Here is a 25,301-nt window from a genome sequence, read left to right as displayed (position 1 = left end):
TTGTTAACAGACCTTGTGTGTTTCAAAGTGAACACCATCCGGCTTCAAGAAAACCTGACACATCCAGCTGCCTTTGCTTTTGCGTTGCTTATGGATAATTAAATGCAAATAAAGAGATCTATGGATTTGCCTAGCTACTGCGGTGTGTCTGTGTAATTCTTAATAAATATCCACCACTCTGGAAGCAGTGCAGCTGTTTTATGCCACTGGCTAACATCTGTTTTTAGGCTTTTGTCTTTACAGCGATGAATTGTTGATGAAGCACCACCGGAAACCAACAGGTTATATATGTTTTGTTTTTTTTTCCTGTCAAGGTGCTGCACCTGCTCACGCCAGCTCCGCCTACCCCTCCACTCCCCACCTTCACACCCCCCACCAGCAGCTCCGGCTCGACTACAGTACCCAGAGCGCACCGCGCCTCTCCCCACTCTCCCCGTCCTCCGCTGCGCCAGTCCGCCTCGCAGAACCAGTTGGTTTGGCCCAGCTTCTTCTTCTTCTCCCCTGTCTTCTTCTTCCACTGTGCGTGTTCCTGCTGCTGCTGCTGTTGCCTGGTGTCAACCTACGCCGACGAGAGAACAAGACATATCCCTCCCTCTGCTCTGTTGGAGGGCCGCTTCTAATTTGCCTTCACTTTCCTCCTCGCCGGCACCATTGGCTTCCGCGCAGTGCCACTCAACTCGCCTCCTTTTTCCCAGCCCGAGTTGAGCAGCAACAGCTCGGAAACATCTGGCCGCCGCAGAGTGCTAGACTCCCCGTCCCCTCCGCCTGCCTGCCAGCCTGCTCGCCTCGGCAGCCTGTTATGGAAATTAGTCCAAAGTCGATCTAGTTTTGTCTCCGAAGAGGGAAAAGGATTTGACGGAGGAAGACGTTGGACCTTGTTGTCTGTAAGTGCTGCCTCTTAATACCGGAGTCCGATTAAAGGAGGCTCAGGAGAGGGAGAGAGGGTGGGTTACGGAGAGGGGAAAAAGTAGCTAAACCTTCCTTAGCATGACTGTGTTGTTGTCTCCGCTCACTAATAGTTGCTATGTGAGCGGTCCCTCCGCAGCTGTTGTCATAGCACCGGGGCCTTCCGAACAACTGTAAATAGCTCAATATATATTAGCCTATATATTAGCCTGTCTGCCTTACTTTAGTTAGCCGTGAACGGGCTATAGCTAGCTGCGTGGGTCAGTGTGTCTCCGTGTGTGTGTGTGTGTGTGTGTGTGTGTGTGTGTATGTGCTCTCTCTCCGTGTCTCTCACTCTGTGTTTGTTGTGTCTTTCTGCTAAGAAATTAATTACAGTTGTTGTTCGGCGGGTTTTGTTGTTTAACTGCTACTCAACGGCTACTTTGGAGTTTTCTGATAATTTTCCCCGTCGCGTTTTTTTTTTCGCATGTAATTGAAATTAAAGTAAAATTAAGTTTAACCGTGCGTTAAGTCTAATTTTTAACTAACTCCGATCGCAGTGTTTCCGTTAATATAATGGTTATAACAGTTAGTTGTCATGGATGTCAAAGTCATACTGGAATTAATTAGCCCTTTTAATAATGTAAATAAACGGAAAGTTTTTTTTTTTTTTACTACGCTTTCTTTTACAGCGCATAAATGGAACTATAAATGCTTCCCCATAAACAGCACTAAACTAATAAAAAATAATGAATTCATGTGCCGCCTTTACAACTTTTCAACCTTTTATTTTGAAATTCGGGAAACGTTTTATTATGTGCTCTCAGACGCCAAAATAATAACAGAAAATAAAAGCAAGTAAGATAAAAACCGAAAGCGAAATAAAGCTGTTGTGATGAGGTTGTCTTCCCGGCTTGTTAACGTCTTGTATCGCTTTTGTTTATTGCTCTCATTATTAGGTGCTTCTTTATGACTTGCTCTCATTGTTACCTCGTTTCATTTTTGTTCCTGTCACTTGTCTGAGCAGGGGGTTGGATGGATGGATGGATGGATGGATGAATACAAGACGAGGCAGCGGCAGTGAACCGTAAAGAAGTGGAAAACAATATCAGCTGCGTGCGTCTGTCACTTGCAAATGTGTTGTGTTGGCCTTTGTTTATAGTCACTGGAAGGAAGGAGACAGAGGTGCCTTCAGCACCACAAGAAAGTTTTTTTACACTTATTCTGTAAACTCCTCCTTTCCTTGATGGCTTTCGTGATGGTGGGTGGTTGTAGTTTTAATTATTCTAGTGTGTACGCTCTTTAAAAAATACATTTATCTTTCCAGAGAGGCCGAAAAAAATAAAAAAGGGGGGGAGAAAGAGAGACAAAGTTGTGTTGGTAAAATGAAAGAGGAGTCTGGTGGCAGGAGTGTAGAGGAGGCAGCATATGGCTGTAGAAAGAGCACAGCTGGAGGTAGCATCTCCATCTGAGGATGATGTCAGAGCAGCTGACAGGCTGCCATCCACCCCACCTCCTCCTCCTCCATCCCTCCACTGCCTCCACCCCTCCCCAGTCCTTTATTGTGAGTCTCAGCGGCAGCCTGGGAGAGTTAGTGCTGTGTGTGTGTGTGTGTGTGCACGCTGTGTATGTGTTTGTGGCTGCCAGTTAGGAGGAGGAGGAGGAGGAGGAAGAAGAAGAGGAGGAGGAGGAGGAGGAGGGAGGTGGTATCTCGTTCCCCCTCCAACATCTCCTCCACTTTGCATCTGTCCCTCGCAGTTTGAACAGTGTGGGTTTTTTTGCCTGCCTCCTTCTTCTTCTCTCCTCTTCTACCCACTCATTGATTCAGCGAGAGAGCGAGCGAGGAAGAGAAAGAGCAGAGAAAAGAGAGAGAGGGAGATACACAACCGTTCCCAGCCTGAGAGCCCGGCTATTCTGCTACAGTGGAGTTAATCAAGTTGATGCATACTGCTGCAGGTATTGTTTTGCTTGTGTGTTCGTGTGCGTCAGTGAATAGAGTACAAGAGTCCCGGGTGGTTATTTTGTTGTGTTGTGGGGATCTCCGGTGTGTCAAACCAGTGTGAGAAGTGTGTGAAACTGCTGCAGAGTGCTTCAGAAGTGAACGGCGAAAAAAAAAAAAAACCTGGTTGGTGCTGCCTGTCTGAGAGGTAATTGCAGTCCGGGAACACACTGCTGTGTTTGTAGTTTGTAGTTGAGAGAGAGAGAGAGCATTGCATTTAAAACTCAGCTTCCGCTCCCGTTTCCTATTTGTGTTGACAGGCACTTTGTTTGGACACTTGTTAATTAGAAGCAGTTTTTTTAAAATCCAATTTTATTCCATTCATTCAGCATAATCATTGCGCGTTTTAGAAATTTAGTTAAATTCATACTTATTTTGGTTAATAAAAGTGCAAAAAAAAATATAAACAAATCTAATCGGTCTTATTTAATTTTTTCCCATTAATTCCAACTGTAAAATTACTTGAAAGCATGTGCAGCCTGCTCTACCCACTTTTCCCCCTCCTGTCGGCTGGAGTGGAGGAGACTAATTTAGAAGTTGCAGATTTGAGCTGCCTGAATTGGCTAGACAGCTGTAATCGCACTCCCTCCTAGTCTTAATCTCTTTATCTGGCTAGCAGCTGCCATATGGCCCCCGTCAGCTGGATCAGATGTGGGTAAGCCTCCCTCCCCGGCCGTCCCTGCCTCTCTCCCTCACCCGATCCCTCCCCGCGTGTGTGTGTGTCCCCCTCTCAGACCCCTGCCTGAGCCGGCTGGCCGGGGCTGGGTGAGCCGGGTGGGCTGGGTCGACGGGCTGCTGCCCTCCTGAGCCTCCGCCGATGGCACCCTCCCCTCCGCCGCCGCCGCCGCCGCCGCCGCCGTCTTTATTTTTAGCCATCTTTAAGGATTAGGATTGATGCTGTGACGAGCAGGGCACTTACAGTGATTGTATTGTAAATCTTCTCTTCTGGGTGGTGGTGGGTGGAGGGGTTAAGGAAGAGGGCAGCTTCTACTATGGGGCGGATGTGCTGGGTTTTTCTTGTAAGATTCAGATGGTAAGGAGTGCGTGAGTGACGGATGGTGTGTGTGTGTGTGTGTGTGTGTGTGTGTGTGTGGAAGGAGGGTTCGGCTGGACAGAGGGGAGGGGTTGAGGGGGGTGGGAGGTGGTACACCCTTGTCCCCGTAAGTCCCCCTCATTAAAAGCAGCCTGAACGAGCCGGAGGGCGAGCACCCACACACACACACACACACACACACACACACATAAACGCAGACGCACACACACAGTCTCACACACGCTGACATTCTTGGTTTAGCTTCATTCAAATGAGGTGATTTAACTGCTTTGGTTAACACAGAGCAGAGCGGGACCAATGTATTTTCTCAGGCAGGACAAATCAACTTGGCTAACAGGTGGGACTTTTTTACAGATTATCCTTCTGTCTAATTAGCTGCTCATTTATTTTATCCACTAGATTACTTTTCACCTTTTTTTCTGAGGATACTTGCAGAGCATTATTGTAAAATTTCCTATTTATTTTCCTCTCTCGCACACACTAAAGTCGGCGCTCGCAGGTTAAATGGGGGACAAGCTGCTTTGTTTTTGACGGTGCTTTTTCAATTGGCCAGTTTTCCTGCTCGACTTAGCCTGTGGAGGTGGTAGGTAGGTAGGTTGGTAGGTAGGTAGGTAGGCTGGTACTAAGTGTGTGTGTGTTGTGTGCATGAGGACAGTGTGTGCAGCTGAAAGCCGGTTACCTAAAAGGGCTGTGCCAGGCCAGGCCAAAGTGGGTTAATAAAAATAACCAGCGTAGGAGCAGCGACAATCCAGGAGTGCAAGCAGAGGAGTTAGAGAGATGCAGAGGGAGAACGGAAAGACAGTGTCGAAGAATCTGTCGCTGCTGCTTTACCCGAGTCTTTCTCTTGGTCAAAACCCAAGAACTGCTTGCTCTAAAAATTACACTTTTTAACTGTAATTATCGTCTGTTCGTTTTTTTATCTCTGTAAGGTAAATAATAAATTAAAAAAAATATAATCGAAGGACTACTGAAATTGTGAAAAAAGAAAAAAAATCCTCGCTCCCTACGATACATAAATAATATAAACAGATTTTAATACAGTTGTATTTTTTTAACACATACATAATTGAATTGCTTGTTACGTTTGGTTGTATTTTTTAGATCTTGTTCTTCCTGTTTTAATTGACCTATCTTCTCTTGAAGTGCGTCTTTCGCTTGCTCGTCGTCGCCGTCGCAGCGTTTTGTTTTCAGCGTCTCTAACCATATGGCTATTTGGTGTGTGTCTCTTCTCTCTTGCGTTTCTGTTTTTTAATTTTATTTCTTAACCGGCCTCATTCAGTAAAATTTTCAGAAAAGGCAGATTGAAGATCCTTACAGTTAACTTAAAAATGTCCTTGTCTTCCATCTATTTAGTATCTGTTTTTGTCGTCTCTCATTTTATTCAGTGATTTTTTGGTTTTGTCAACTACAACTCAAAATAACCTTAAAATGTTTCAAATGTTTTTAATGCAAAATATCATTTAAATCGTGCAAAAAAAACACCATGGCTGTAAATGCGCGGATGCCGAGACCTTTATCGCATGTGTCTAACTTTGGCTGTGTCTCCGTGTGGCTGCAGGTTATGAGGACGGCAGGATGGAGTTCCCAGACCACAGCAGACATTTACTCCAGTGTCTGAGCGAGCAGCGGCACCAGGGCTTCCTGTGTGACTCCACGGTGCTGGTGGGCGATGCCCAGTTCCGCGCTCACCGCGCCGTGTTGGCCTCCTGCAGCATGTACTTTCACCTTTTCTACAAGGACCAGCTGGATAAGAGGGACGTGGTGCACCTCAACAGCGACATTGTCACAGCCCCGGCCTTTTCCCTGCTCCTGGAGTTCATGTACGAGGGCAAGCTGCGGTTCCAGGACCTTCCCGTGGAGGACGTGCTTGCAGCGGCCAGCTACTTGCACATGTATGACATTGTCAAGGTGTGTAAGAAGCGTTTGAAGCAGAAGGCCACAGCAGAGGCGGACAGCACGCGCAGAGAGGATGACGGCGGCTCCAGCTGCTCCGACAAGGCCGACAGTCTATCAGATGGTTCTACGGGCCGACCTGCTACCGCCGACCTGCTGCACAGCGATGAAGAGGAGGAGGGGAAGACAGAAGGAGGACCTCTGTGGCTGAGGCTGCCCGCCGCAGACAGAGCGGGGACGCCCGCCATTGCGACGACCAGCCCGGGGCACGGCGAGGCTGAGACGCCAGGTGGGGAAGGTCTGGGGGACGGTGGGAAGCTCCTCTCCCCTGCCGGCAGCCCCACCAGCTCCACCGGGTCTCTCTCCCAGAGGTCCCAGAGATCCCATCGCTCCGTGAGCTCTCGAGGAGGACACAGGGGCAGGAGGGTGTCGAACGACGCGGCCGACTGCGTCCTGGACCTGTCAGTCAAGCCGATCGCCGGTAGCAACCACAGCAATCACCACCAGTCCTATTTCAGCGGGGCGGCGACGCCGGACAGCCTCCAAAGCCCATTGGCTGTCAGGGTGAAGGTGGAGAGAGGCGTGGCTTCGGACGAGGAAGAGGACCTGGGAGGCGGGGAGTATGACATGGAGCACAGCGGCCTCACCAAGGCCACGGGTCCCAACACCAACGGGGGCCTGAGCCACCACGGGGTCGGGGGTCCGCTGTCAGCCCAGCGGAGGCTCGGCCTGGAAGCGCACCTGTCCGCTCTGCGAGAGGCCTCCCTGGCCTCAGAGCTGGAGCGGGACGAGAAGCCCCCGGCCTCGGCAGACGACGAGGACATACTGGGGGGCGAGAACGAGCGCGCCCAGGCCGAGGCGGCCAGCATGGATAACTCGCTGCTGCCTTACGTCTCGAACATGCTGTCCGCTCAACACACCCAGATCTTCATGTGCCCGCTGTGCAACAAGGTTTTCCCCTCCCCTCACATCCTCCAGCTCCACCTCAGCTCCCACTTCAGGGAGCAGGAGGGCATCCGCTCCAAGCCCGCCGGAGACGTCAACGTGCCCACCTGCACCATCTGCAGCAAGACCTTCTCCTGCATGTACACGCTGAAGCGCCACGAGCGGACACACTCCGGTGAAAAACCGTACACCTGCACCACCTGCGGCAAGAGCTTCCAGTACTCTCACAACCTCAGCCGTCACGCTGTGGTGCACACGCGCGAGAAGCCGCACGCTTGCAAGTGGTGCGAGCGGCGCTTCACGCAATCCGGGGACCTCTACCGACACATCCGCAAGTTCCATTGCGAACTGGTCAACTCGCTGTCAGTGAAGAGCGAACCGCTGGCGCTGCCCAATGTCAGGGATTGGGCTATTGAGGACAGCTCCCAGGAACTGTGGAAGTAGAAGCAGACCGCTCGGTTTGACAAAAGGGAAAGAGACGGAGGATGAGGGCAGAGAGGCTCGGGGAGGTGAAGGGGAGGTGGGGTTTAAGTGAGTCATGTTCTTGTTTGTTGCAACATCTCATTCAATTGCACTTTAATAGCACATGAAAATGTTACTACTGAGTTTTTTTTTTGTTGTTGCTATTTGAGGTAATTTTGTTTTATCCTATTTTATTCTGAACTTTTTTATTTGGCGTTAAGTTTTCTTCTGTTGGTGGTTCTAACTGCGTCTACGGACACGGGTCCCAGTGAGAATGTCTCGCCTTTTTTGAAGAGTTTTCACTCTGTTTGTGTTTCATCCCAGACACAACACTCCGACGCTGGCCAGCGTGTCGGTCCCCAGTTCCAACAGACAGCAAAACACCACTGCAGGAGTTCAGGTCGAACACACTGAAGTGAGAAAGCATTACAATACACTAAACGGGTACTGTGATCACCGCAAATCGATGCCACCGCACACGCAGTTTGAAGAAGTGTGTGTGTGTGTGTGTGTGCGCGCGTATGTGTGCGTGTGTGATACTGCACTACTCTGGCAAAAAAAATTTCACCTGATGTGCGTGAGTGTGTGTGTGAGCGTGTTTTGTGTGTGTTAATTTTTATTTTTCTTCTGGCATGGAGGTGTCGGCGAAGCGCTCCCCGCTTCTCCTGTTAAGCTCTTTGGTGTTGTGTGTTCAGGGGAAAGCTGACTGACTGACAGACAAACTGATGGCACTCATGCAATGCACAGCCTCCTTTTTTCACTTCCAATCAATTTGAAGTATTTTCTAAACACAAAAAACCTTTACAAATAATAATAATTATTATTGTTATTGATAGAATTTTTTCTTAAATCTAGCTGGCAGTCTTTAAAACATCTCTTGTTGAAAAGGTATTTAATTTAAAGTTGTTGTATATTGTTCTGCTATAGTTTTAAAACTTTAATCCTTTACATTTTTTAAATTAATGATTATTATTAATATTATTATTTTGTTACTTTTTTTTGTAATGGGACCTGCTGTTGTTGCATGACGTCCAAACCTGTATATTTTAAAATAAAAATGTGAATTTGCTGTATTACTGTACACATTGTAATTGATCAAATATTTGACAACGGGCTTTTCCTTTTTCTTTTCTTTGTGAATACTACTCCAGGGTGCGGTCTGTTGAAAAAATATTATTCTCACGACTACGGGGGAGAAATGCATGAAAATTTTTGATTTTGTCTTAAACCTTTAAGTTGTGGTTTTTCGCATTAAGGGGGAAACGTTTGAATTTTTGACAGTGAAAAGTTTTTTCTACTCGTCGTAGGTCTGTCGCTGGGCTCCTAGAAGAATGTTACCGAATGTGTTTTCCGTCGGGCGTTGAATCGAAGCGATATGATGAAGCATTTTAAGCCTGTGTCTATATGCACTGATCTCTCTGCTGTGTGTGTGTGTGTGTGTGTGTTCGTGTGTGAGTGTTTATGAGTGTGTGACTCGGTCCGTACCAGTCAATTTAACTCGCTGAAGATCTACATCCACCCAGCACTTCTTCTTCTTCCTCCTCCTCCTCCTCCTCCTCCTCCTCCTCGTCCTGCTCCTTCTCAGGCGTTCTCCTCCATTACGTGTTTCCCATCTCTTCTGTGTCCGTCCTCTCTACTACTAAACGCGGTCAAGCCATTTCTTAAATTATTCCCGCAGTTTCAGGCTCTTATTTCAGGTCTGTCGAGTGCAGTTTTTTGTGGCTTGGCTAAAGTGTGAAGGACACAGGGAGAAAAAGAAGGAGGCCCGAACCTGAGCTCTCCTGCTGAAAGTTGAAGGGTCAGATATCTCCATCACTCTTGCTTCGTGTCGAGCTGAGCTGAGCTGAGCGAGGCCGACAGCTCGGCGCGTTTTCACATTAGATGCAGTGAATGTCACGAGGCGTCTGTGCGTGTTTCGCCTCTTACCGCGAGATAGATGCAAGAGAATTGGCGTGCACCTTTTTAAGCTAAAACACACGAAATCAGATTTTTGCTGAAAAGATGCCTTTTATTAAAAATTTCTGACTCTGTGGAAGTATTTGATACTGTAGAGCTTTGAGAAATGGTTGTGTAAATTCATGGAATTTATCAGAAAAATTATGTCTTATTATATTTTGATCATGTGATTGGAGTTTTTTTTTTTCTTCGTATGTGAATGTGTCGGGGCTACATCAGTTTATTAATTCAAACTAAAGTAATGGTCGAGCGTTTGTACAATCCACGTTTCCCCTCTCCGCTCAGACGTGTGCGTTTGTGTGTGTGCGCGCGCGTGTGTGTGCATGGCGGCCCCCACTGATGTGCATGTGGCATGGGGTGGGGGTGGGGGTGGGGGGTGGTGGTGGTGGTGGTCGCATGTGCCGCCCCGTCATCTGGTGGCACCTACAGGCTTTGCCAACGCAACAGTGTGGGTGACATTGCGGCAGTTTGCACCACATCGTCTCATTTTTGTCTCGAAATGTTATTTCTTCACGGGCAGCGCCTCTGCATATGGGCTCCCTCCATCCTGCTGTTGTTTTCATCATTACTGCTGTTTTGTTTTTTTTTTTTTGTTGTTTTTTTTTTGTTTTTTTTCCCTGTCCCTCTGGTTGTACTTGACCGCCTTAAACTGCTGTAGTCCGCGCTGTTTTATTTTTATTAATTTAATTTAATTTTTAAAAAAAGTGTGAGTGTGGGGTGGAGTTGCGGGGAGTCAAGACGCTGTGAAATATCCACCCTGACGAGACATCTCCATATTTTGCTGTGCTTACTTGAAAATCAAAAGGGGGGGGGTGTTTTTTTTTTGTTTTGTTTTTGTTTTTTAAGATATAAAAATAAAAAAAATGTCATAGACAGTTTTATGGACAGGCAGATGAGGGGTCGCGGGGTGGGCGTAGGGGTGGGCTGGTGGGAGGGTCCGTGGAAATGACTGAGTGTTTTGAAAAAGGACAATCACTGTCTGGGGGGGAAAAAAAACAAGCAGATTTTGATTGAGATATATTTGCTCCCTCTTGAGATTACAATTCCTTTCTTTCTTTGCTTTTCTCTTTATGTTCCTTTTTTCGGATTTAGTCATTTTAGCTTTGACAATCATAGCTGGGTTGATTTATTGTTATTTTTTGTTTCTCGAGGGGAGTAAATTCTAATTGTGTTTAGTTTTGTAATTTTTTGGTGTGCTGTTGTTGAACATTTTTAAATTGTGTGCAAACTGCAATAAATTATAAGAATCTTGAAATTCAAACGGCGTGTGAAGTTTTGTTTTGTTAGACGCGTCTTTGAGGGGCACGTCTCTGCAGAGGTGGCGGTGGGGTCCCGCTCCTCAGCGTCCTCGGGACGTGGGAGGAAGTTGCGCGTTGCGCGTGAGGAGCTCGACGTCGGAACGCGTCGTGGCGGCGCTCGCTCTGTCTATGATCTATCTGTGGCAGTAGCTGCAGCGTCGGCTTATTTTGAAAATGTGCAGCAGCCTGTTGAGATCCAATCCTCTGCAACACACACACACACACACACACACACACACAGCCTCCTTCCGAAGATCCTCAAGTACAGGTTTCCAGTAAAGAAATCAGCTTTAGCTAATGTCTTGCTGCTCAGTAAACCCACTCTTACAGATGCATTAAAAGCCCCTGCACTCAGAGGCCAAGGAGCAGCGTTCATTAGGCCACAGATGGCCTCTTCAGTAAGCCCCCAACGCACACTCACGCGATAAGCTCATTCCTAATCTTTACGACATCTTCCTCTGTCTGAGATATCGGTTTAAGTAACTTGTGAAGTATTTAAAAAGAGTTCGAGGTCCGTCCCGAGCCGGCGTTTGAAACACTCAGGATTTTAAAAAAATGAACCGTGGAGTACGTTTCTCATCGGACACCACGTTAAAAACGAGCGACCGTCTCTCGCGCTCAGTCCTCACTTCAGAAGCAGAAACCGCGTTAACCCTCTCGTTTTGGAGCCGCGCTGCAACTCGGTGATCATTAATTGCAATCTGCAGCGTTTGGAAGTGAACATCTGCTTGCAGACAACTGCTCTCTCCCTCTCTCTGCGAGGAGGCCGTGCGAGATTCGCTGTGAATGTAGGTCATTAATTTGTTTCTGTCCTTTGTTTACTTAAGGAAGGGGGACAAAGGGGCAGCTGCAGAACCATTTGGCTGTGCCCAAGGCGGGCCAGCTCAACATGTTGGGAGGCTGAGACCAGCTTGGGCTCCTGTCTGGGGCCCGGGCCCCTGCACTACGCCGCTTCGCGTGAGGGAGCGGACTCTGCCAAGCTGCCAGGGAGGGCTCCCCACTACCATGGGATACGAGGGGGGGGAGGAGGAGGAGGAGGAAGAGATATAGAGCGTCATGTGGACGCGTCCTGATGTTTGACTGTAGCGTCTTGTTTTTTTGAAACCGACGTGGCTGAAAGAACATCCTCTAAAATGAGCTGAGGCCAGATGTTCCCATGTAAAACCTGACTTTATGGAGAGCACCAGGCCCCCGCGTTCCATCTTCACGTGGTTTTATTTTCCGAGCAGGGATGCCTATGTAGGTTAATTTCCTTGTGTGTGGGGCGCACAAATGAAGCTGGTTAAATGTACAGTAAGAACAAAGCTCCATAACAAACAGGATTCCAGCCTTTCAGCCGTGAGAGCGTTCAGATTATAGCGCGCTAACGGGGAGAAAAGCCTCCTGTATCCTTTTCATGCCGGAGACTTGTTGATTCTCCGTGAAAAAAAAAAAAAAAAGAGGAAACGTTCCCAGGCCAGGTCTAGCCATGGAAGAATTGACGGAGGGAGACAGGGGAAGGCAGAGACGAATGCGTGCGTGCGTGTGCGCAAGTGATCCAGGATTGTCTACATATTTTAAAGAGCTCCTTTTGTCAGGCACTCAGCACAGCAGGACAGAAGGCAAGCAACAAGCGGCCCGCCTGCGAGCAGACAATACAGTGGCACTACACTGGCTGGGCTGGGGCTGGGGCTGGGGCGGGGTGGGGTGGCTCGGGGGGGCGAAATGGGGGAGGTTTTCTTTTTCTTTTTTTTTTTTTTGGGAAAATCATGAGGCACAGTGTCCCAGCAAGCCATCCATCCATCCAGCCACCCACTGCACCCTCCCCCCCTCTCCTCACCCCTCCAGAAAACAAAAGACAACTCGAACTTGAATATCTGTGTGTCTCTGCCTGCGAGAGGGGGGCCCCCAAATACTACTTACCCGCTCACAACCCCCCTCCCGCCCCCCTCCACCTCCCACAGCAACCCACAACACAGCCTCCACGCAAAAATATGTAAATACGCTCGTAATAGAAACTCGCATAAGACAGATAAACTATCCCACACTTGGACAGTGTACACTAGGGTTGCGCACACAAGTAACGCAGGTTTATATAACCTGTCATCCAGCACACACACGCACACACACACACACACACACACACACACACACACACACACACACACACACACACACACACACATGCAGACACGAACACAAAAGCCTCCAGCTGGTCTGTCTTTAGGGCTGGGCTGCGATGGGATTAAACAGTACTTGTCCTTTGTGTGATTCTTGCATGGAAGGAGAGCAGCCACGAACTCTCGACAGCCAGAACAGGGACTGAGACAAGGGGACGGAGAGACGGACATCTCAGCCAGGAGAGCTCGTCTGTCGGTGACGACGACGTCGACGACGCGTCCGGGATAAAGAGCCAAATTAATTGGATTTCAGGTTAAAGCAACAATGAGGCCCCGCAGAAAGAAACGAGAGCCCCCCCCCCTTCTCATCCCTCTCCCTCCGCACTTGTGCCATCCTCACCCAGCTGTGTGTGCGTGTCAGATAAGAGGCATTAACGGGGTGTGTTCGGGGTGTTGGTGGAAACTGCTGGCAGCGGGACACATGTGCACAACTCAGCACTTTATCATCGCCGCGGTGACCTGACGGGGTCACGCAGGGAGGGGTCCTATAGGGTCACTAACTCAACCTGTCGGCTGCTGCTGTCTCCTGTGTTAACAAAGCTACTGAACTCTCTCTCTCTCTTTCTCTCTATGTGTGTGTGTGTGTGTGTTGTACACGTAAAAACACACACACACACACGACAAGCGAGCAGCAGTCGGCCAGCTGTGGTGTTGTGGAAGAGTCAAGTTCATTCTCTTTTCCTCCTGCTGGAACGCAGCAGAGACACGATGAAAGGGTCTCACACACACACACACACACAAAAAGCACAGCATTGTGGGTAATATCCCCTCTGTTGCTTTCTTCTGTTTCTTACCTGGCAAATCACAGAATTCACAGTCCGATTTGACGTGTCACAGCGCTCACAGGCTCACAGGCGTTCTTAAATCAGCAGAAATAAGGCACAGTGTGTGTCTTAGAGCCGACCGACAGTTCACGATAAAGTTTAACTTCATAGTTAACTGTTTAAAAATGTCATACTACAGAGGCGAGGTGACAAAAATCTATTGACAATGTGTGATACATCTGCACAGGTTCACAGGCATGCACAAAAATGATTGTAGGAAGAAGGATGTTTCCTGTTAAAAATTTCCGCCGTGGCGACTTAGATGTGCCTGCGTTGGAGAGTGGAATGAATGTTATTTGACACAAAACGTCAGTGTTCAGTTTTTTTGTGAAAGAGTTTCGTCTTGGGGACAATAAACTTTATTTATATGGTGGAATAAAATTCACATTAATGCCATGCCACACATATTTACAGGAAGAGAAAAAGCAGGAAACAATAAAAATCTGGAGCTCTACTACAGTTCGAGAGTAATATGAAACAATACGCTGCGGTGTTATAGGGCAGTGTATATCTCAGTGTGCAGTGAGGCAGAGCTGAAGAGGAGCAAGCATGGAAATCCATATCTCAAATATATCATGCAGTGTTCAGATTCTGCTGTCGTGATTCTTGCCACGATTCAATGTGGATAAAAATTATTTTTGGCTTCACACAAAAGAGAGACAGAAAATCCCTCTACTCTTCTTGACACTGAAACAAACACCGCTTAGGTTTTTGGACGTTTTCTCCAGTCGCGTCGTCTATTCTTGTCCCGCACACAAAAGAACATATGACGCCGCGAAGTGTGTTGATCGCGCTGACTGAGAATCTGGACTTTGTGAACAACTTTGTGAAATCCTGACGCGAAAGCATGAATTAAACTCAACATATTGAACTATTATCTTTGCCTGCCAACGGAGAAATTGACTGCAGGAGCAGAAAATAAATTTATGCAAACAGTATGTCGAAACATGTCCGCCGTGCCATTTATTTGTCTATTTATCATATGGTCGACGTTTTCTTGACACAAGGAAAGACACTGAAAACACTCCTGACAGCAGAGAGTGTGCACGAGAGGAGTTAAGTGGCGCACACACACACTTGTGTGCGTGCGCTCATTGTGTGTACCGTGTGTGTTTGTGTGTGTTCTCTCACCCTGTGATGCCAACCTCTCCGCTCCCTCCCAGCTCTGGCCAGGCACGACCCATCTGTCACATTCCTCCTTCCATCCCTTCTTCCATCCCTCCCCCATCCGCCACACTCTGTCCATCCCTCCCTCTGCGTATCATCCTTCTTTTCCGTCCCTCCTGTTTCTTTATTTACCTCCATCCCTCCCGCTGTCTGCCCGCTCGCTCCTGAAAACTCCTCATCGCCGTCTCTTTTTCGCTCTGAAGAAGAAGTTGGTTTTCGGTGTTTACGTGCCTCTCGTTCACTGATCTCCTTCCATTAATCTCCATCTTTATTGCCTGCCTCGGCTCTGCGGCGTCTGTACGCAAGGTTTACACCCATCAAAACATGTGGTCACTCCAGCTTGTGTAATAACAGTAATAGCCGCCATCAAAAGATATTGGGACGAAGCCTCCGAGCCTTTTTCCATTTTAGTTCCAGCTACTTGAGGCCAATGTGAGACCCTGCAGGCCCATGTAGAGCCCTTAGGCCCAGTGTTCCCGCTCCATGCCGAACCAACGTGATCCAATCTGGGCTAGGACAGGGGTCCTGCCTAGGGAACTGGCACTGTCTCTGTGTGTGTGAGTAGTGTAGCATCAGGGGTGTAGCCTGGGGTGTACTGGCATGGCTGTGCGTTGGATTATTGAAGGCAGCTTGGGACCATCTGTATGGTGGCGGGGAAGAAGTACAGGAGGAGGAGAGGAGCGGAGAGAGGCGAGGAGACACAAACCAAAGGGGTGAAAGCGGGCTGTTAAAAGAGATGTTGTCTTTGATTTCTTTCTTACTTGGCCTTTTTGCAAACCAATTCAACAAATTTGCACGTCTTCGGGGACCTGGACTCCTCTGTTGAAACAAGACAGAGGACACGTAATTCTACTAAATCATATTTTGTACCATACATTTTCTAATATTTCTTCATTCTTTGCAGCTGCATTCACTCTCCACAAGTACCAGACTAATTACATTTAGCACATTCATCTTTCCCAGATGATGTACCCTAATGACATTTGCTTGGATGAATTGATCATTTTCTCCATCCACTAATGTTTAACCAAGAGCCATCATCAAGTCTAAATTTCAATTTGTCTTTGATTCATGACCTAATACTCACACAATCCCCCCTGGCCTCATCTGTCCTCAATGTTTAGTGCTAATTAGCAAATGCTAGCATGCTAAACACCCTCTAAAGCATAGACTGTAAAAGAAAATGGACGACCTGTCTCCACTCGCTCCCATTTTTCAAACTGAGGCTAGTGTCCTGGGGACACAGGCGGCGCCATCTTGGAGCTAGAGCCTGTGCAGTGCTGCGTGAGAGTGGAGCCACGCTATCGATGACCCACCCTCACTCACGTTTACAGCTAGCTAACTGCTCCACCTCCACCAGTTACATAGAAATGTCTGACTATATTCAAGCACTATGATGAATTCAGATTTTGTAAATGCTAACTACCGATTGCTGACTTTTTTCCCACAGTGCTTCATTTAGAGTTGTTTTTGCTAGCAAGTAAATCACACTAATTTACTGACGATCTCACAAAACAAACATTTAACTCAGGGGTCTTCAACATTTCTCAGGCCAAGGACGCCCAGACTGATGGAGATGATTTCAAACAACTGGTTATTTTATCTTCCTATGTCTCATGTAGTCAGACTTTCACGGTGCCAGCAGGTGGTTGATGGAAACTTTCACTAGTAGACACCAACAAAGAGGTAAAACTGGAATTACTGGAATACTTAATAAAGCACATCCAGAGGCTGATGGAGAAATGGAGGAAGAAGGATCACAGGTTCAGATTTGTGAACCTGGACATTTTTTTTTTTAAAGTATGAAATTATGAAGAATAATAGAACAGAATAACTTTCATGCCACTAAAATGACTTGCACCAAGTGGTTTTGCTGCTATAGATCATTGAATCCATTGTAAATACAAGACGTTTTCCTCAACTTTATTGACAACACTGAGTTCAATGGTGCTCAAATACTTGTGTGATCAACTTTGTTCTCCTGAAAAGTCATCAAAACGTCTCATGTTTACCCCACGTGGGGCCAACATGCTCAGAAATTATGGATTTATTGCAACCAGAGAGAAATGCTCTAATCAAGTATTTATATTGTCATTGAGCTCTAATATTTTCCTGCTGGTACAGATTATCAAAGGTTTACACCACCCCTCTCAATCCGATTCAAAATTCGGACCAGTCTCCTCAGACTGACGAGGTTTTATTCTGATTCGATGATTATTCTGATCATTAACGTCCACGTAAATGTAACAGGTCCTTATAAATCCAATCAGTGCTTCCTTTGGCTTTAAGTGAAACAACATGCTTCTCAAGAGTCTAAAAAGGCTGTAACCTCTTTCTCCACTTCAGAAAGTTTTTTATTATTGTTATTATTTATATAAATGTAAAAGTGTCCTCAAAGCGCTGCGTGTCACACACAGGAAGCACGTTGGATGACTAAACAAGCGGCTCCACATTAAAGGGGCAAACAGCTGTGTGTGTACGTCCATGTGACATGTATGGTCGTGAGATGTGCGCGTGTGCATGTAGTGGGTCTTCCAGAAGGTCTTCACAAGAAGGCAGACAGGCTGGCAAGCAGCTGTGGTTGTAACTCTCTTTCTCACACGCAGACACACACACGCACACACACACACACACACACAACACAAGCTGTTGTTGCTTAACGACTGGGCTGCTCCGGAGCACATCTGCACTCTGCATTATCATTAGCTCTCTCCCGCATCCCCAGGATCGCTGACAAAGTGAACAATACCGACAATCACCCCCATCAGCTGCGGCCATATGGGCGCCATCCATAGCTGCAACCCCCCCTCCACCTCCACCACCACACACACACACACACACACGCACGCACACACACATCTAGCTGGCTAGGTGGGTGGAGGAGGGTGAGGCATAGAGTTGGTGGTGGTTTTAGGGACTGTGTGTGTGTGTGTGTGCGTGTGTGTGCGTGCAGGGAGGGTGGGGGGGCATGGCAGCAATTGTACCGGCATCTGTTTGGCACTCACTTGCTCACTCTGCCATTTTTGAAGATGAGTCGGCTGAGCTGGCCATGAAGAAACTTTCTTTTTGCTGTTATCACAACAATCCTGACGTGTGTGTGTGTGTGTGTGTATGTGTGTGTGTGTGCGTGCGTCGTCTAATTATCCCACTTTCCCACCCATCTCATTTGTTACTCCTCCTTTGCTGCCTCCTTCTCTACCTAGCTCTTTATCTCCCTCCCTTTCTCCCCTCCCCTGGACAGTTAAATGTATTGCCAGGTACGTTCCTGTCGGCTGTGTGTTGTAATTGCCACCACCTAATCCTCCATCCTAATGGGCTGGGAGGAGGAGGAGGAGGAGGAGGAGGAGGAGGAGGAGAACAGGAAGGAGTGATATATACTGTATGTGTGTTTGTGGAGGGGGGGGGAGTCGGCCCAGATGGTACGACAAGGTGCGCTCCACCACTCTTCTGCTAGATCCCCAAATCTCTCCCTTCCTGTGGCCCTCTCTCCCTTCCTCTCTGTCTTCTCTCCTCCTTTACTCCCTCCTGGACTTTGAACCCAGCTGGCGGAGGTGTTTTTTCTGGGATCAGCAGCAGAATCCTTCACTGCTGTTCTAATTATCTTTCAACTCCAAACCCCCGACTGTATATCTGTCTTTTATATCCACGTGGCGAAGCTTTGGACGCTCTCTTTTAAATCGCTGGCAAAACGCCACCCATGTGTCACCGCGAGATTCGTATTTGCTGACGCCCTATCAGGTTTTTGCGGCGCTATATCTGCATAAAACACAATCAGTGTTCACTGCGGTTGATTTCTGTTTTTATTTGAACGCGACGGAGGAGATATTATTTGGAAAGTCTTGCAGCAGGCCCCCGTGCAGTATCAGAGGGAATAATAGATTCACTTTGTCTGCAGAAAAGGAAAAAGAAGCTGGTCTACGTCTCCTCTTTATACCGTGTAGCATGTTAAGTGTTTGATTAAAACTAAGACTAACTCTGTCCACTGATTTAAAACAGTTTAAAGCTTCTAAAAAAATAATTTGGTCAAATCACAAAGTAGATTTCTACTTGTGTTTCATCAAGTAATAAGGTAAATCTGACAGTGCTTGTGAGGTGAAACATTTGCTGACGCAACGTAGATGAGAAGTCACTTTATATAAGAGATATGACCAGCAACATAAACCTCGTGTTTTGGAGATTTAGCTCTGTGTGACTCTCCACCAGCTTTTAAAGGAAATATCTGCTTTAGGTGTGAACTGCAGAGTCAGATCAGAGGGAATCATCAATTTACTTTGGTTCCAGGGAAGGTGAAATGTTGCACACAATAGGAGCTAAAGCCACACTGAAATAAAAAACATTTTTAAAACAACAGTGAGCATTAAAGTGAAGCCTCTGCCTTAGATCAACAACATAAGCTGACGGGAACCTCCTCAGACATACGACAACATGTCACAGCAATGCCGACAGATGTGATTGGTCTGGAACGGATTTCCTGGTCAAAGTTTGCAGGCAGGTATAGCAAGTTCTCCAACTGCCAGTTCTTTTCTCTGAAACGACTGACTTTAGTAGAATGACAAGATGGATAGCGTATGTCTCCGGCCTGGAGCTGCGGGTTTCTGATCTGCATATCACTCATCTGTGGCCCTGACCCACCTGCAGTACAACAACTACCGTCACTGACGATGCCTCGGCCCCTGTGCTCCTGTTTATGTCTATGCTCTAAACCTTTCTACAATTAATATTTTGAATTCTGCCTCTATCCATTTTTTTTCATCCATTATTAATATATCATAATATATCAGCTATATTTAAGGTTAGGGTTAGGGTATATGAGCTGGGTTATCCTCAGGGTTACTTCCTGTTTAAAGGGGATTTTCCTGGGAAAGGACAAAACGTCTTGACAATCTGAAATGATGTCTACGTTTTATATTTGTTGTTTCCGCAGGCGATGCTTCTTAGAACTGCCAGCAAATCACGAGTTCTCTGAAGATCAGTTTACTACAAAGTTGCGAATGATTCCGGTGGTTTTCCCAGCTGCCAGCTGATCTCCGCCGTTGGGGCCAAAGTTGACTGTTTTAATCCCCTGTGTTTGTCTGCTAACAGGTTCTTATGCCGCTGAGTAACAAACGAGACGGACCAGCTCTCAACCTCTGCCCATACAGGTGTGTGTGTGTGTATACAAGAGGGGGAGGAGCGACGGCGGTCGTGCATATTCACACACAGCAAAGTTTGTTTGTTCGAGTATGTGCGTCGTGTCGAGAGAATGCCCCGCTCTTCCTCAGCTCCCCCCAAACCCTTTGCCCGAAGAGAACAAGTGCCTCCTGGGCAAATATTTAAAGTCAAAACAGGCTGGGCCCATAAAACGCTGAAGAGGTGGCGGCGGTGGTGGTGGTGGTGGTGGTGTGGCTACATCTGTCAGGGGGGAGGAGGGGAGAGATGAGAGGAGAGAACTGAGAGGGAGACGAGGGGTGGCAGCAGCTGCCGAAACGAGTCTGGACACTGCTGACGCCAACACCTGTCCTTACTGGAGACATGCGGCTAGCAAATGTCCAGCCACAGCCCCTCAAACACACATATAAAACATGTGTAAGTGTGTATGCAATCGTGGGATAAACCATCCGACGAACGCACGCATAAAGACCAGGGCGCACACAAACACACACACCTAACCCAGCCCTTTGTAGCTCACCACACCCCTTTCCTCTGGCTGACCCCCATCTGTTGCCTCCCTGGGGAGTGTGTGCATGCATCTGTGTGTGTGTGTGTGTGTGTGTGTGTAAGGGTAGGAGGTCAGGGGAGGGGACAGGCAGGCGTTGGCCCCGGCTGCCCATTGATCAACAGCTGCTAGGCTTCTCATGCTGGGCCGGACGGCCGGGAAGGCGACAGCAGCTGGGCTGGAGAGGAAGGTAGAAGCGCTCAGGGACAGAAGCCGGGACCCGGGGTTGGATCCGAGGTCGGGGCCGAAGAGGGGTGGGGGGATGGGGGGATGGGGGAGCAGGGTTGAAGCCGGGGTTCGGGTCACGGTAAAGGCCAGACAGGAGTGGACTTTCAGGTGAGGGGAGGGGGGAGCGGACCGGAATAGAGCAGCCAGAGGATTGGGCGACGAGGTCCTGGACATGAGCCAGATGTAGTGAAAGGGGGGGGGGGGGGGGGGGGGGGGGGGGTGTCAGGAGGAAACAATGAGGGAGGGGGGGTGAAGTGTCCACACAAGACAGAGAGAAAAGCGGACTTTTTAGTCAGCCCCTCCTCAGGTATCCTGCAGACCTCCTCACACCTCAGTCGCTACTGGAGGTGATGCATGGATGCTGTGCTGGTTTCTGAAACCCAGTTAATATTAAACTCATGTTGAGGAGGGGTATTCGGACGCTGGTTGACAAGCCCACATGTAACTAACTGGGAGCACTTCGATGACTAACTACTTTATATGTAGATTGATGCAAAAAACAAAAGATAGATGAATAATTTGACATAATACTGAATAAGAAGCAAGCATAAATAGGGCTCAAAAGAGAAGAAAAAGAAAAAGAAAATGTTTCGCAGTCATTTCCAGTGTTTAATGAAACCAGTTTCAGATCAAATGTTTAATAAACAGGAACATGGTGTTATAAGCCAGTCAGGAGGGTATTTAACTTCATTTTCTGAACCTGTTTTCTCCTGAGACTTTTTCTAAGCGTAAAGTTCCCTTTTGAGAATGTCTGGCCTTCCCCTATCGACAGGCTTCATTTCACCCTTGAAGTCTGCGCTACAACTGCTGGGCGTCGTCTGGAGATTATATACTGTAGGCCGGAGCGTGGAACAGGAGCTGATATAGGAGCTGACAGCTGTTAACGGCGTCGGCCGTCACACATCTGCTGCGTTTGGGCTGTTTTACAGAGCGGTCACAGTTCAGGGGAGGAGGAGGAGGAGGAGTGGGAGGAGGAGGGGGAAGGGCTGGACGGAAAAGGAGGAGAGAATAACCGGAGCAGGTGAAGGAGGGTAGAGCGAGACAGTGAGTAAAAACAACTTTATAGGCTTTTATGGCCACGCATTCCACAGAGAGGTCAGAGTACCAGGTGAATGCAGAGCGGATCAGGTTGCTCAAGAGCGCCGGTGCCGTCACACACCTCAGCGGCTTTTACTGCAATCAAAGATTTCACTGGAAGGATGTTGTTGAAACAAGTCATATCTATCGGCTATAAAAGAAAAAAAAAGCCCAACAACATCACACTCTCAGTTCAGCAGAGGAGGAAAATATAACCAGTAAAAGAGACACAAATTCCGATGCTAAACTTTTATTTTCCCTACCCGCTTTGGGCTGGAATGTCTCTTTTAAATGTGAAAATGCAACGGGCAAAATCCGGCGTGTGACCTAAACGCTGCTGGCTGTTGACCTTTACTCCCACCTTAACAGAGGGAAGATAACATGGCTCGTCGGCCAAATGCACACCGTCACCTCTACAGCAGGTAAACACCGCTAAATAAAAGCAAAGCTTCACATTTTATGACTTGATTGGACGATGTGATGCTTGAGGCAAGTAACTGTTGGCTTAGCATACGTTCTGCAAACAGCTGCTGTAAATATAACAAAATCTGACCATTAGCATTTTTTAACTCAAATGTAAAAATAAAAAATTCCACTTTTTTTTTTAAAGCCACCTGTATGAGCTTTTAGGTGAAGCAAAACTGCAATAAATAAATAATATTTTAATTAGATACAAAATATTAATATTTATTGTCTAAAATGTCTCCTAGCTGCAAAGATAAACCAGCTTACTTAGTCTGTTTATGTGAATTTAAAGCTGCAGAAGAAATAGCTTGTTCTCTTTTCTTTTCTTTACTGACTGATGTTTTTTCAAGCCTTGAATAAGAAAGAAGTCACTCATTTAATTATCTGATATTAAGATTTTAATTGTAGATGATGATTTTGTCTTCACTTTTATGTGTTTTCTCTGTTTGAATTTGTCTGTTAAATATCTATATATAAGGACCTGCCGAAGGACCAGTAATCTAATAATCTTTATATAAAAACAACAACAAAAAAAAGGTCAATTGCAGGGACAAACCTCAAAATCCTCTTTTCTTCGGTGAAGCATTTTACCACCTTTCAGCTCTTTGTTTTGGTTTTAAAGCCCTAGCTCCTCTAACGGGTAAACGGAGAGAAAAATCAAATGAGGAAGCTTTAGATAAATAAGACTTGCTCTCCTGTCGGGACGCCCTTTTCTGAAGCAGGGGATGGCGATTGTGCTGATATGTGCCATCACCGCAGCCCTCCCATTCATACAGAGGCCTTTGTTCCCAGGTCAAAGGTCAGGGATGCAGAAAGAGAAGGCGCTCAGGCCAAGGAATTGTTAGCTTCCTGAGTGGGTGTGTCTTTGCATGTATGTTTGTTGGGAAATGCTCCATGTGTGTGAGTGCGCGTCGGCTGGAGGAGCAAACTCATTTGCTTGTCCATTTACTCCGCTTCCCTTTACGGCACAATGCAGCGGCAGCTACTGGACAAAGAGGCCTCACTGTGGGATTCAAATGAAGAGGGGTGGGGTGGGGGGAGGAGGAAGGGGGGAGGAGAAGCGCGCAGAGGTGGGGTACGGAGTTTGGAGGCCAGGCAGGACTGGGTGAGTCGCACAGGAAGGAGGGAGGTGATAGATGTTGAGGGGTAAAGAAGGAGAGGGGGGGAGGCTGGTCACAAAATTAGCACAAACCCTGGCCCAAATTGCGGGGCAGCGTTGCCCCGCGGCCTGCTGTGACACCGTCCAGCCTCTCATCAGCGCGGACACACAATGCAGAATGAAGTTAGGACTCATGCCAGACGCCTCCGTGTGCGTGCGTGCTTCAAGGTGACATACTTTATCCAGGGCTTGACCTCACTCCCGGCAGCTGCAGCGCTCGACACGCCCGGGCCATGAACGTCGAGACCTGGGTGTTTGTTTAGTTTTTTTTTTTGCGCTCTTCCCGCTCAGAAACACGTCTGAGCAAAATTCTGCAAGTGTTTCTGGGTATTTAGAGGACGTCGACGCATTCAGATTCAGTCAAATAAGGAGCGGATGCTTGGGAAAGGCAGGGAAATGAGCTGCAGGTGAGGCTGCGGTTAAAGCCAGCCTGTGGTCACGAGTTCCTTAAAAATAAACACTTAACAGAGACAGAAGCATTCATTTATCCACGTTTAGTGTGTGTGTGTGTGCACGTGTGGTTTGAATCGCCTTCAGAGGAACTAAACGTGAAATCATTTCTACCTTCCGTGGCTGCATGAAAATTCCTGAGGAGAGAAAATGAAGCTCTCAGTTCATTAACAAGTGATTAGCGGTCATTTGCAGCTCAATAGCTCCCTCTAGCGCCCGTGAAGAAAACGGTTCTTTACATTTACACCATCAGTGAAAGTAAAACATAACTAATTTTGGCTATCCTAATTTTTTATTATGAATAAAACCACATCAGTTAAAAATGAGACATTAAAATGTTCTTCAAATTCAAATTTTAAATTAAGGTTCAAATATTTATAACTTTTTAAAGACTGTTCTTGTTATTTCCTCACCAATACTGTTTTACCATGAAACCAGAAATTACATGTTTTTTTGGTATTTGTGGAAAGTAGATGTAAGAATTTCAAAACCCAGGAATATTTCTACGCTGTATTTATTCATTTGTTAAGGTGTGTTCTTAGCTAAAATAAATAAATAAGGCCAGGTCATTACTGCTTCGTGTACAGACAGTGCAACAGTTCAGCAGGTTTCACCGGTTCATTAACAAATCATGGATCCGAGGAGTACACAGGCCACATTTATTCAACGCGCAAGGCCAAATATAAACTCTTTACCATCTAACGTCCTGTTAACCACAGATTTTGTGTGTCGGACCTTGACAGAAATAATCTGTCCTGATATTTGGCAATCAAATTAATTCATTTTATTATTTTATGCATGTGTGTTACTGGCCGTCGCCGTGAAAAGCGAAAAACATCATGACAGATGTGCACAGCTGATAAGGCTGTTTTCAGCATGAGTGCCTCCATCTAGTTCTGTGAAATATGTAAAGCGAAAAGGGAAGAATGAACTCTCAGTTTGCCGGCGTGAATGAATGAATTGTTGCTCTCAGGTCTCACTGGCAAGCTACAGCCATTAACACCTGGGACTTTTTTTTTTTTATCTGTGACAAGTTATGTTTGCTGTGAAGATGGTCAGCTGCCAAATAAAGACCACATGTCACTTATCTGCTCACTGCAGCTAAAGTTAGCTAGCTAAACCAAACCATGCTAATCTCCAGACTTCATCTCCTTCAGAGCTTAAAGTTTCTACAGTTCATACTCTGTTAGCTCTGTCCATTAATTTTACCCATCACCAGTCTCCCATGTATCATTCATTACTCTTGGTTGTATCATGTACATATGCTGATGTATGAATTCATCCGTTCATATTTAGATTAATATGTTCCCCAATATTATAATTTCAGGCTCTGCTGCAAACATGATGAAGTTTATCTGAAGTTTCAGAGGACAGTCCAGGAGAGTGAAATCTGTCAGTGTGAGTAAAGGGATAAATGTCAGGAGACAAAACACTGCGCTCTTAAACTGTTACAAAAATAAAAGGTCACAAATGCGTAATACATAATGATCAACACAGCAGACAGTGATAGATACATGGAGCTCGTTATCTCGGCTGTGAGACAAATACTGTGCCTATAAATCATGAAGGATTTCAGCAGACAACA

At 46.9% G+C, this 25,301-nt stretch overlaps 1 protein-coding gene across 4 annotated transcripts; it reads left to right on the top strand.

The window, feature by feature from the left end:
- Positions 1-435: 435 nt before the first annotated feature.
- On the top strand, positions 436-10,455 carry zbtb18 (zinc finger and BTB domain containing 18). Of its 4 annotated transcripts, none has more exons than XM_047603295.1 (2): positions 436-884; positions 5,497-10,455. In XM_047603295.1, the coding sequence occupies exon 2, from the start codon at positions 5,514-5,516 to the stop codon at positions 7,218-7,220; it is 1,707 nt and encodes a 568-aa protein (XP_047459251.1). In that variant the 5' UTR covers positions 436-884; positions 5,497-5,513; the 3' UTR covers positions 7,221-10,455. The 4 variants fall into 4 exon arrangements, with proteins under 4 accessions (XP_047459251.1, XP_047459250.1, XP_047459249.1 ...); XM_047603294.1 differs by lacking the exon at positions 436-884 and adding an exon at positions 1,972-2,841; XM_047603293.1 differs by lacking the exon at positions 436-884 and adding an exon at positions 4,076-4,275.
- The last annotated feature ends 14,846 nt before the right edge of the window (positions 10,456-25,301 follow it).

Source organism: Mugil cephalus, chromosome 13 (genome assembly GCF_022458985.1).
Source record: "Mugil cephalus isolate CIBA_MC_2020 chromosome 13, CIBA_Mcephalus_1.1, whole genome shotgun sequence".
Classification (NCBI taxonomy): Eukaryota; Metazoa; Chordata; class Actinopteri; order Mugiliformes; family Mugilidae; genus Mugil; species Mugil cephalus.
This window is presented reverse-complemented; position numbering and strand designations above follow the sequence as displayed.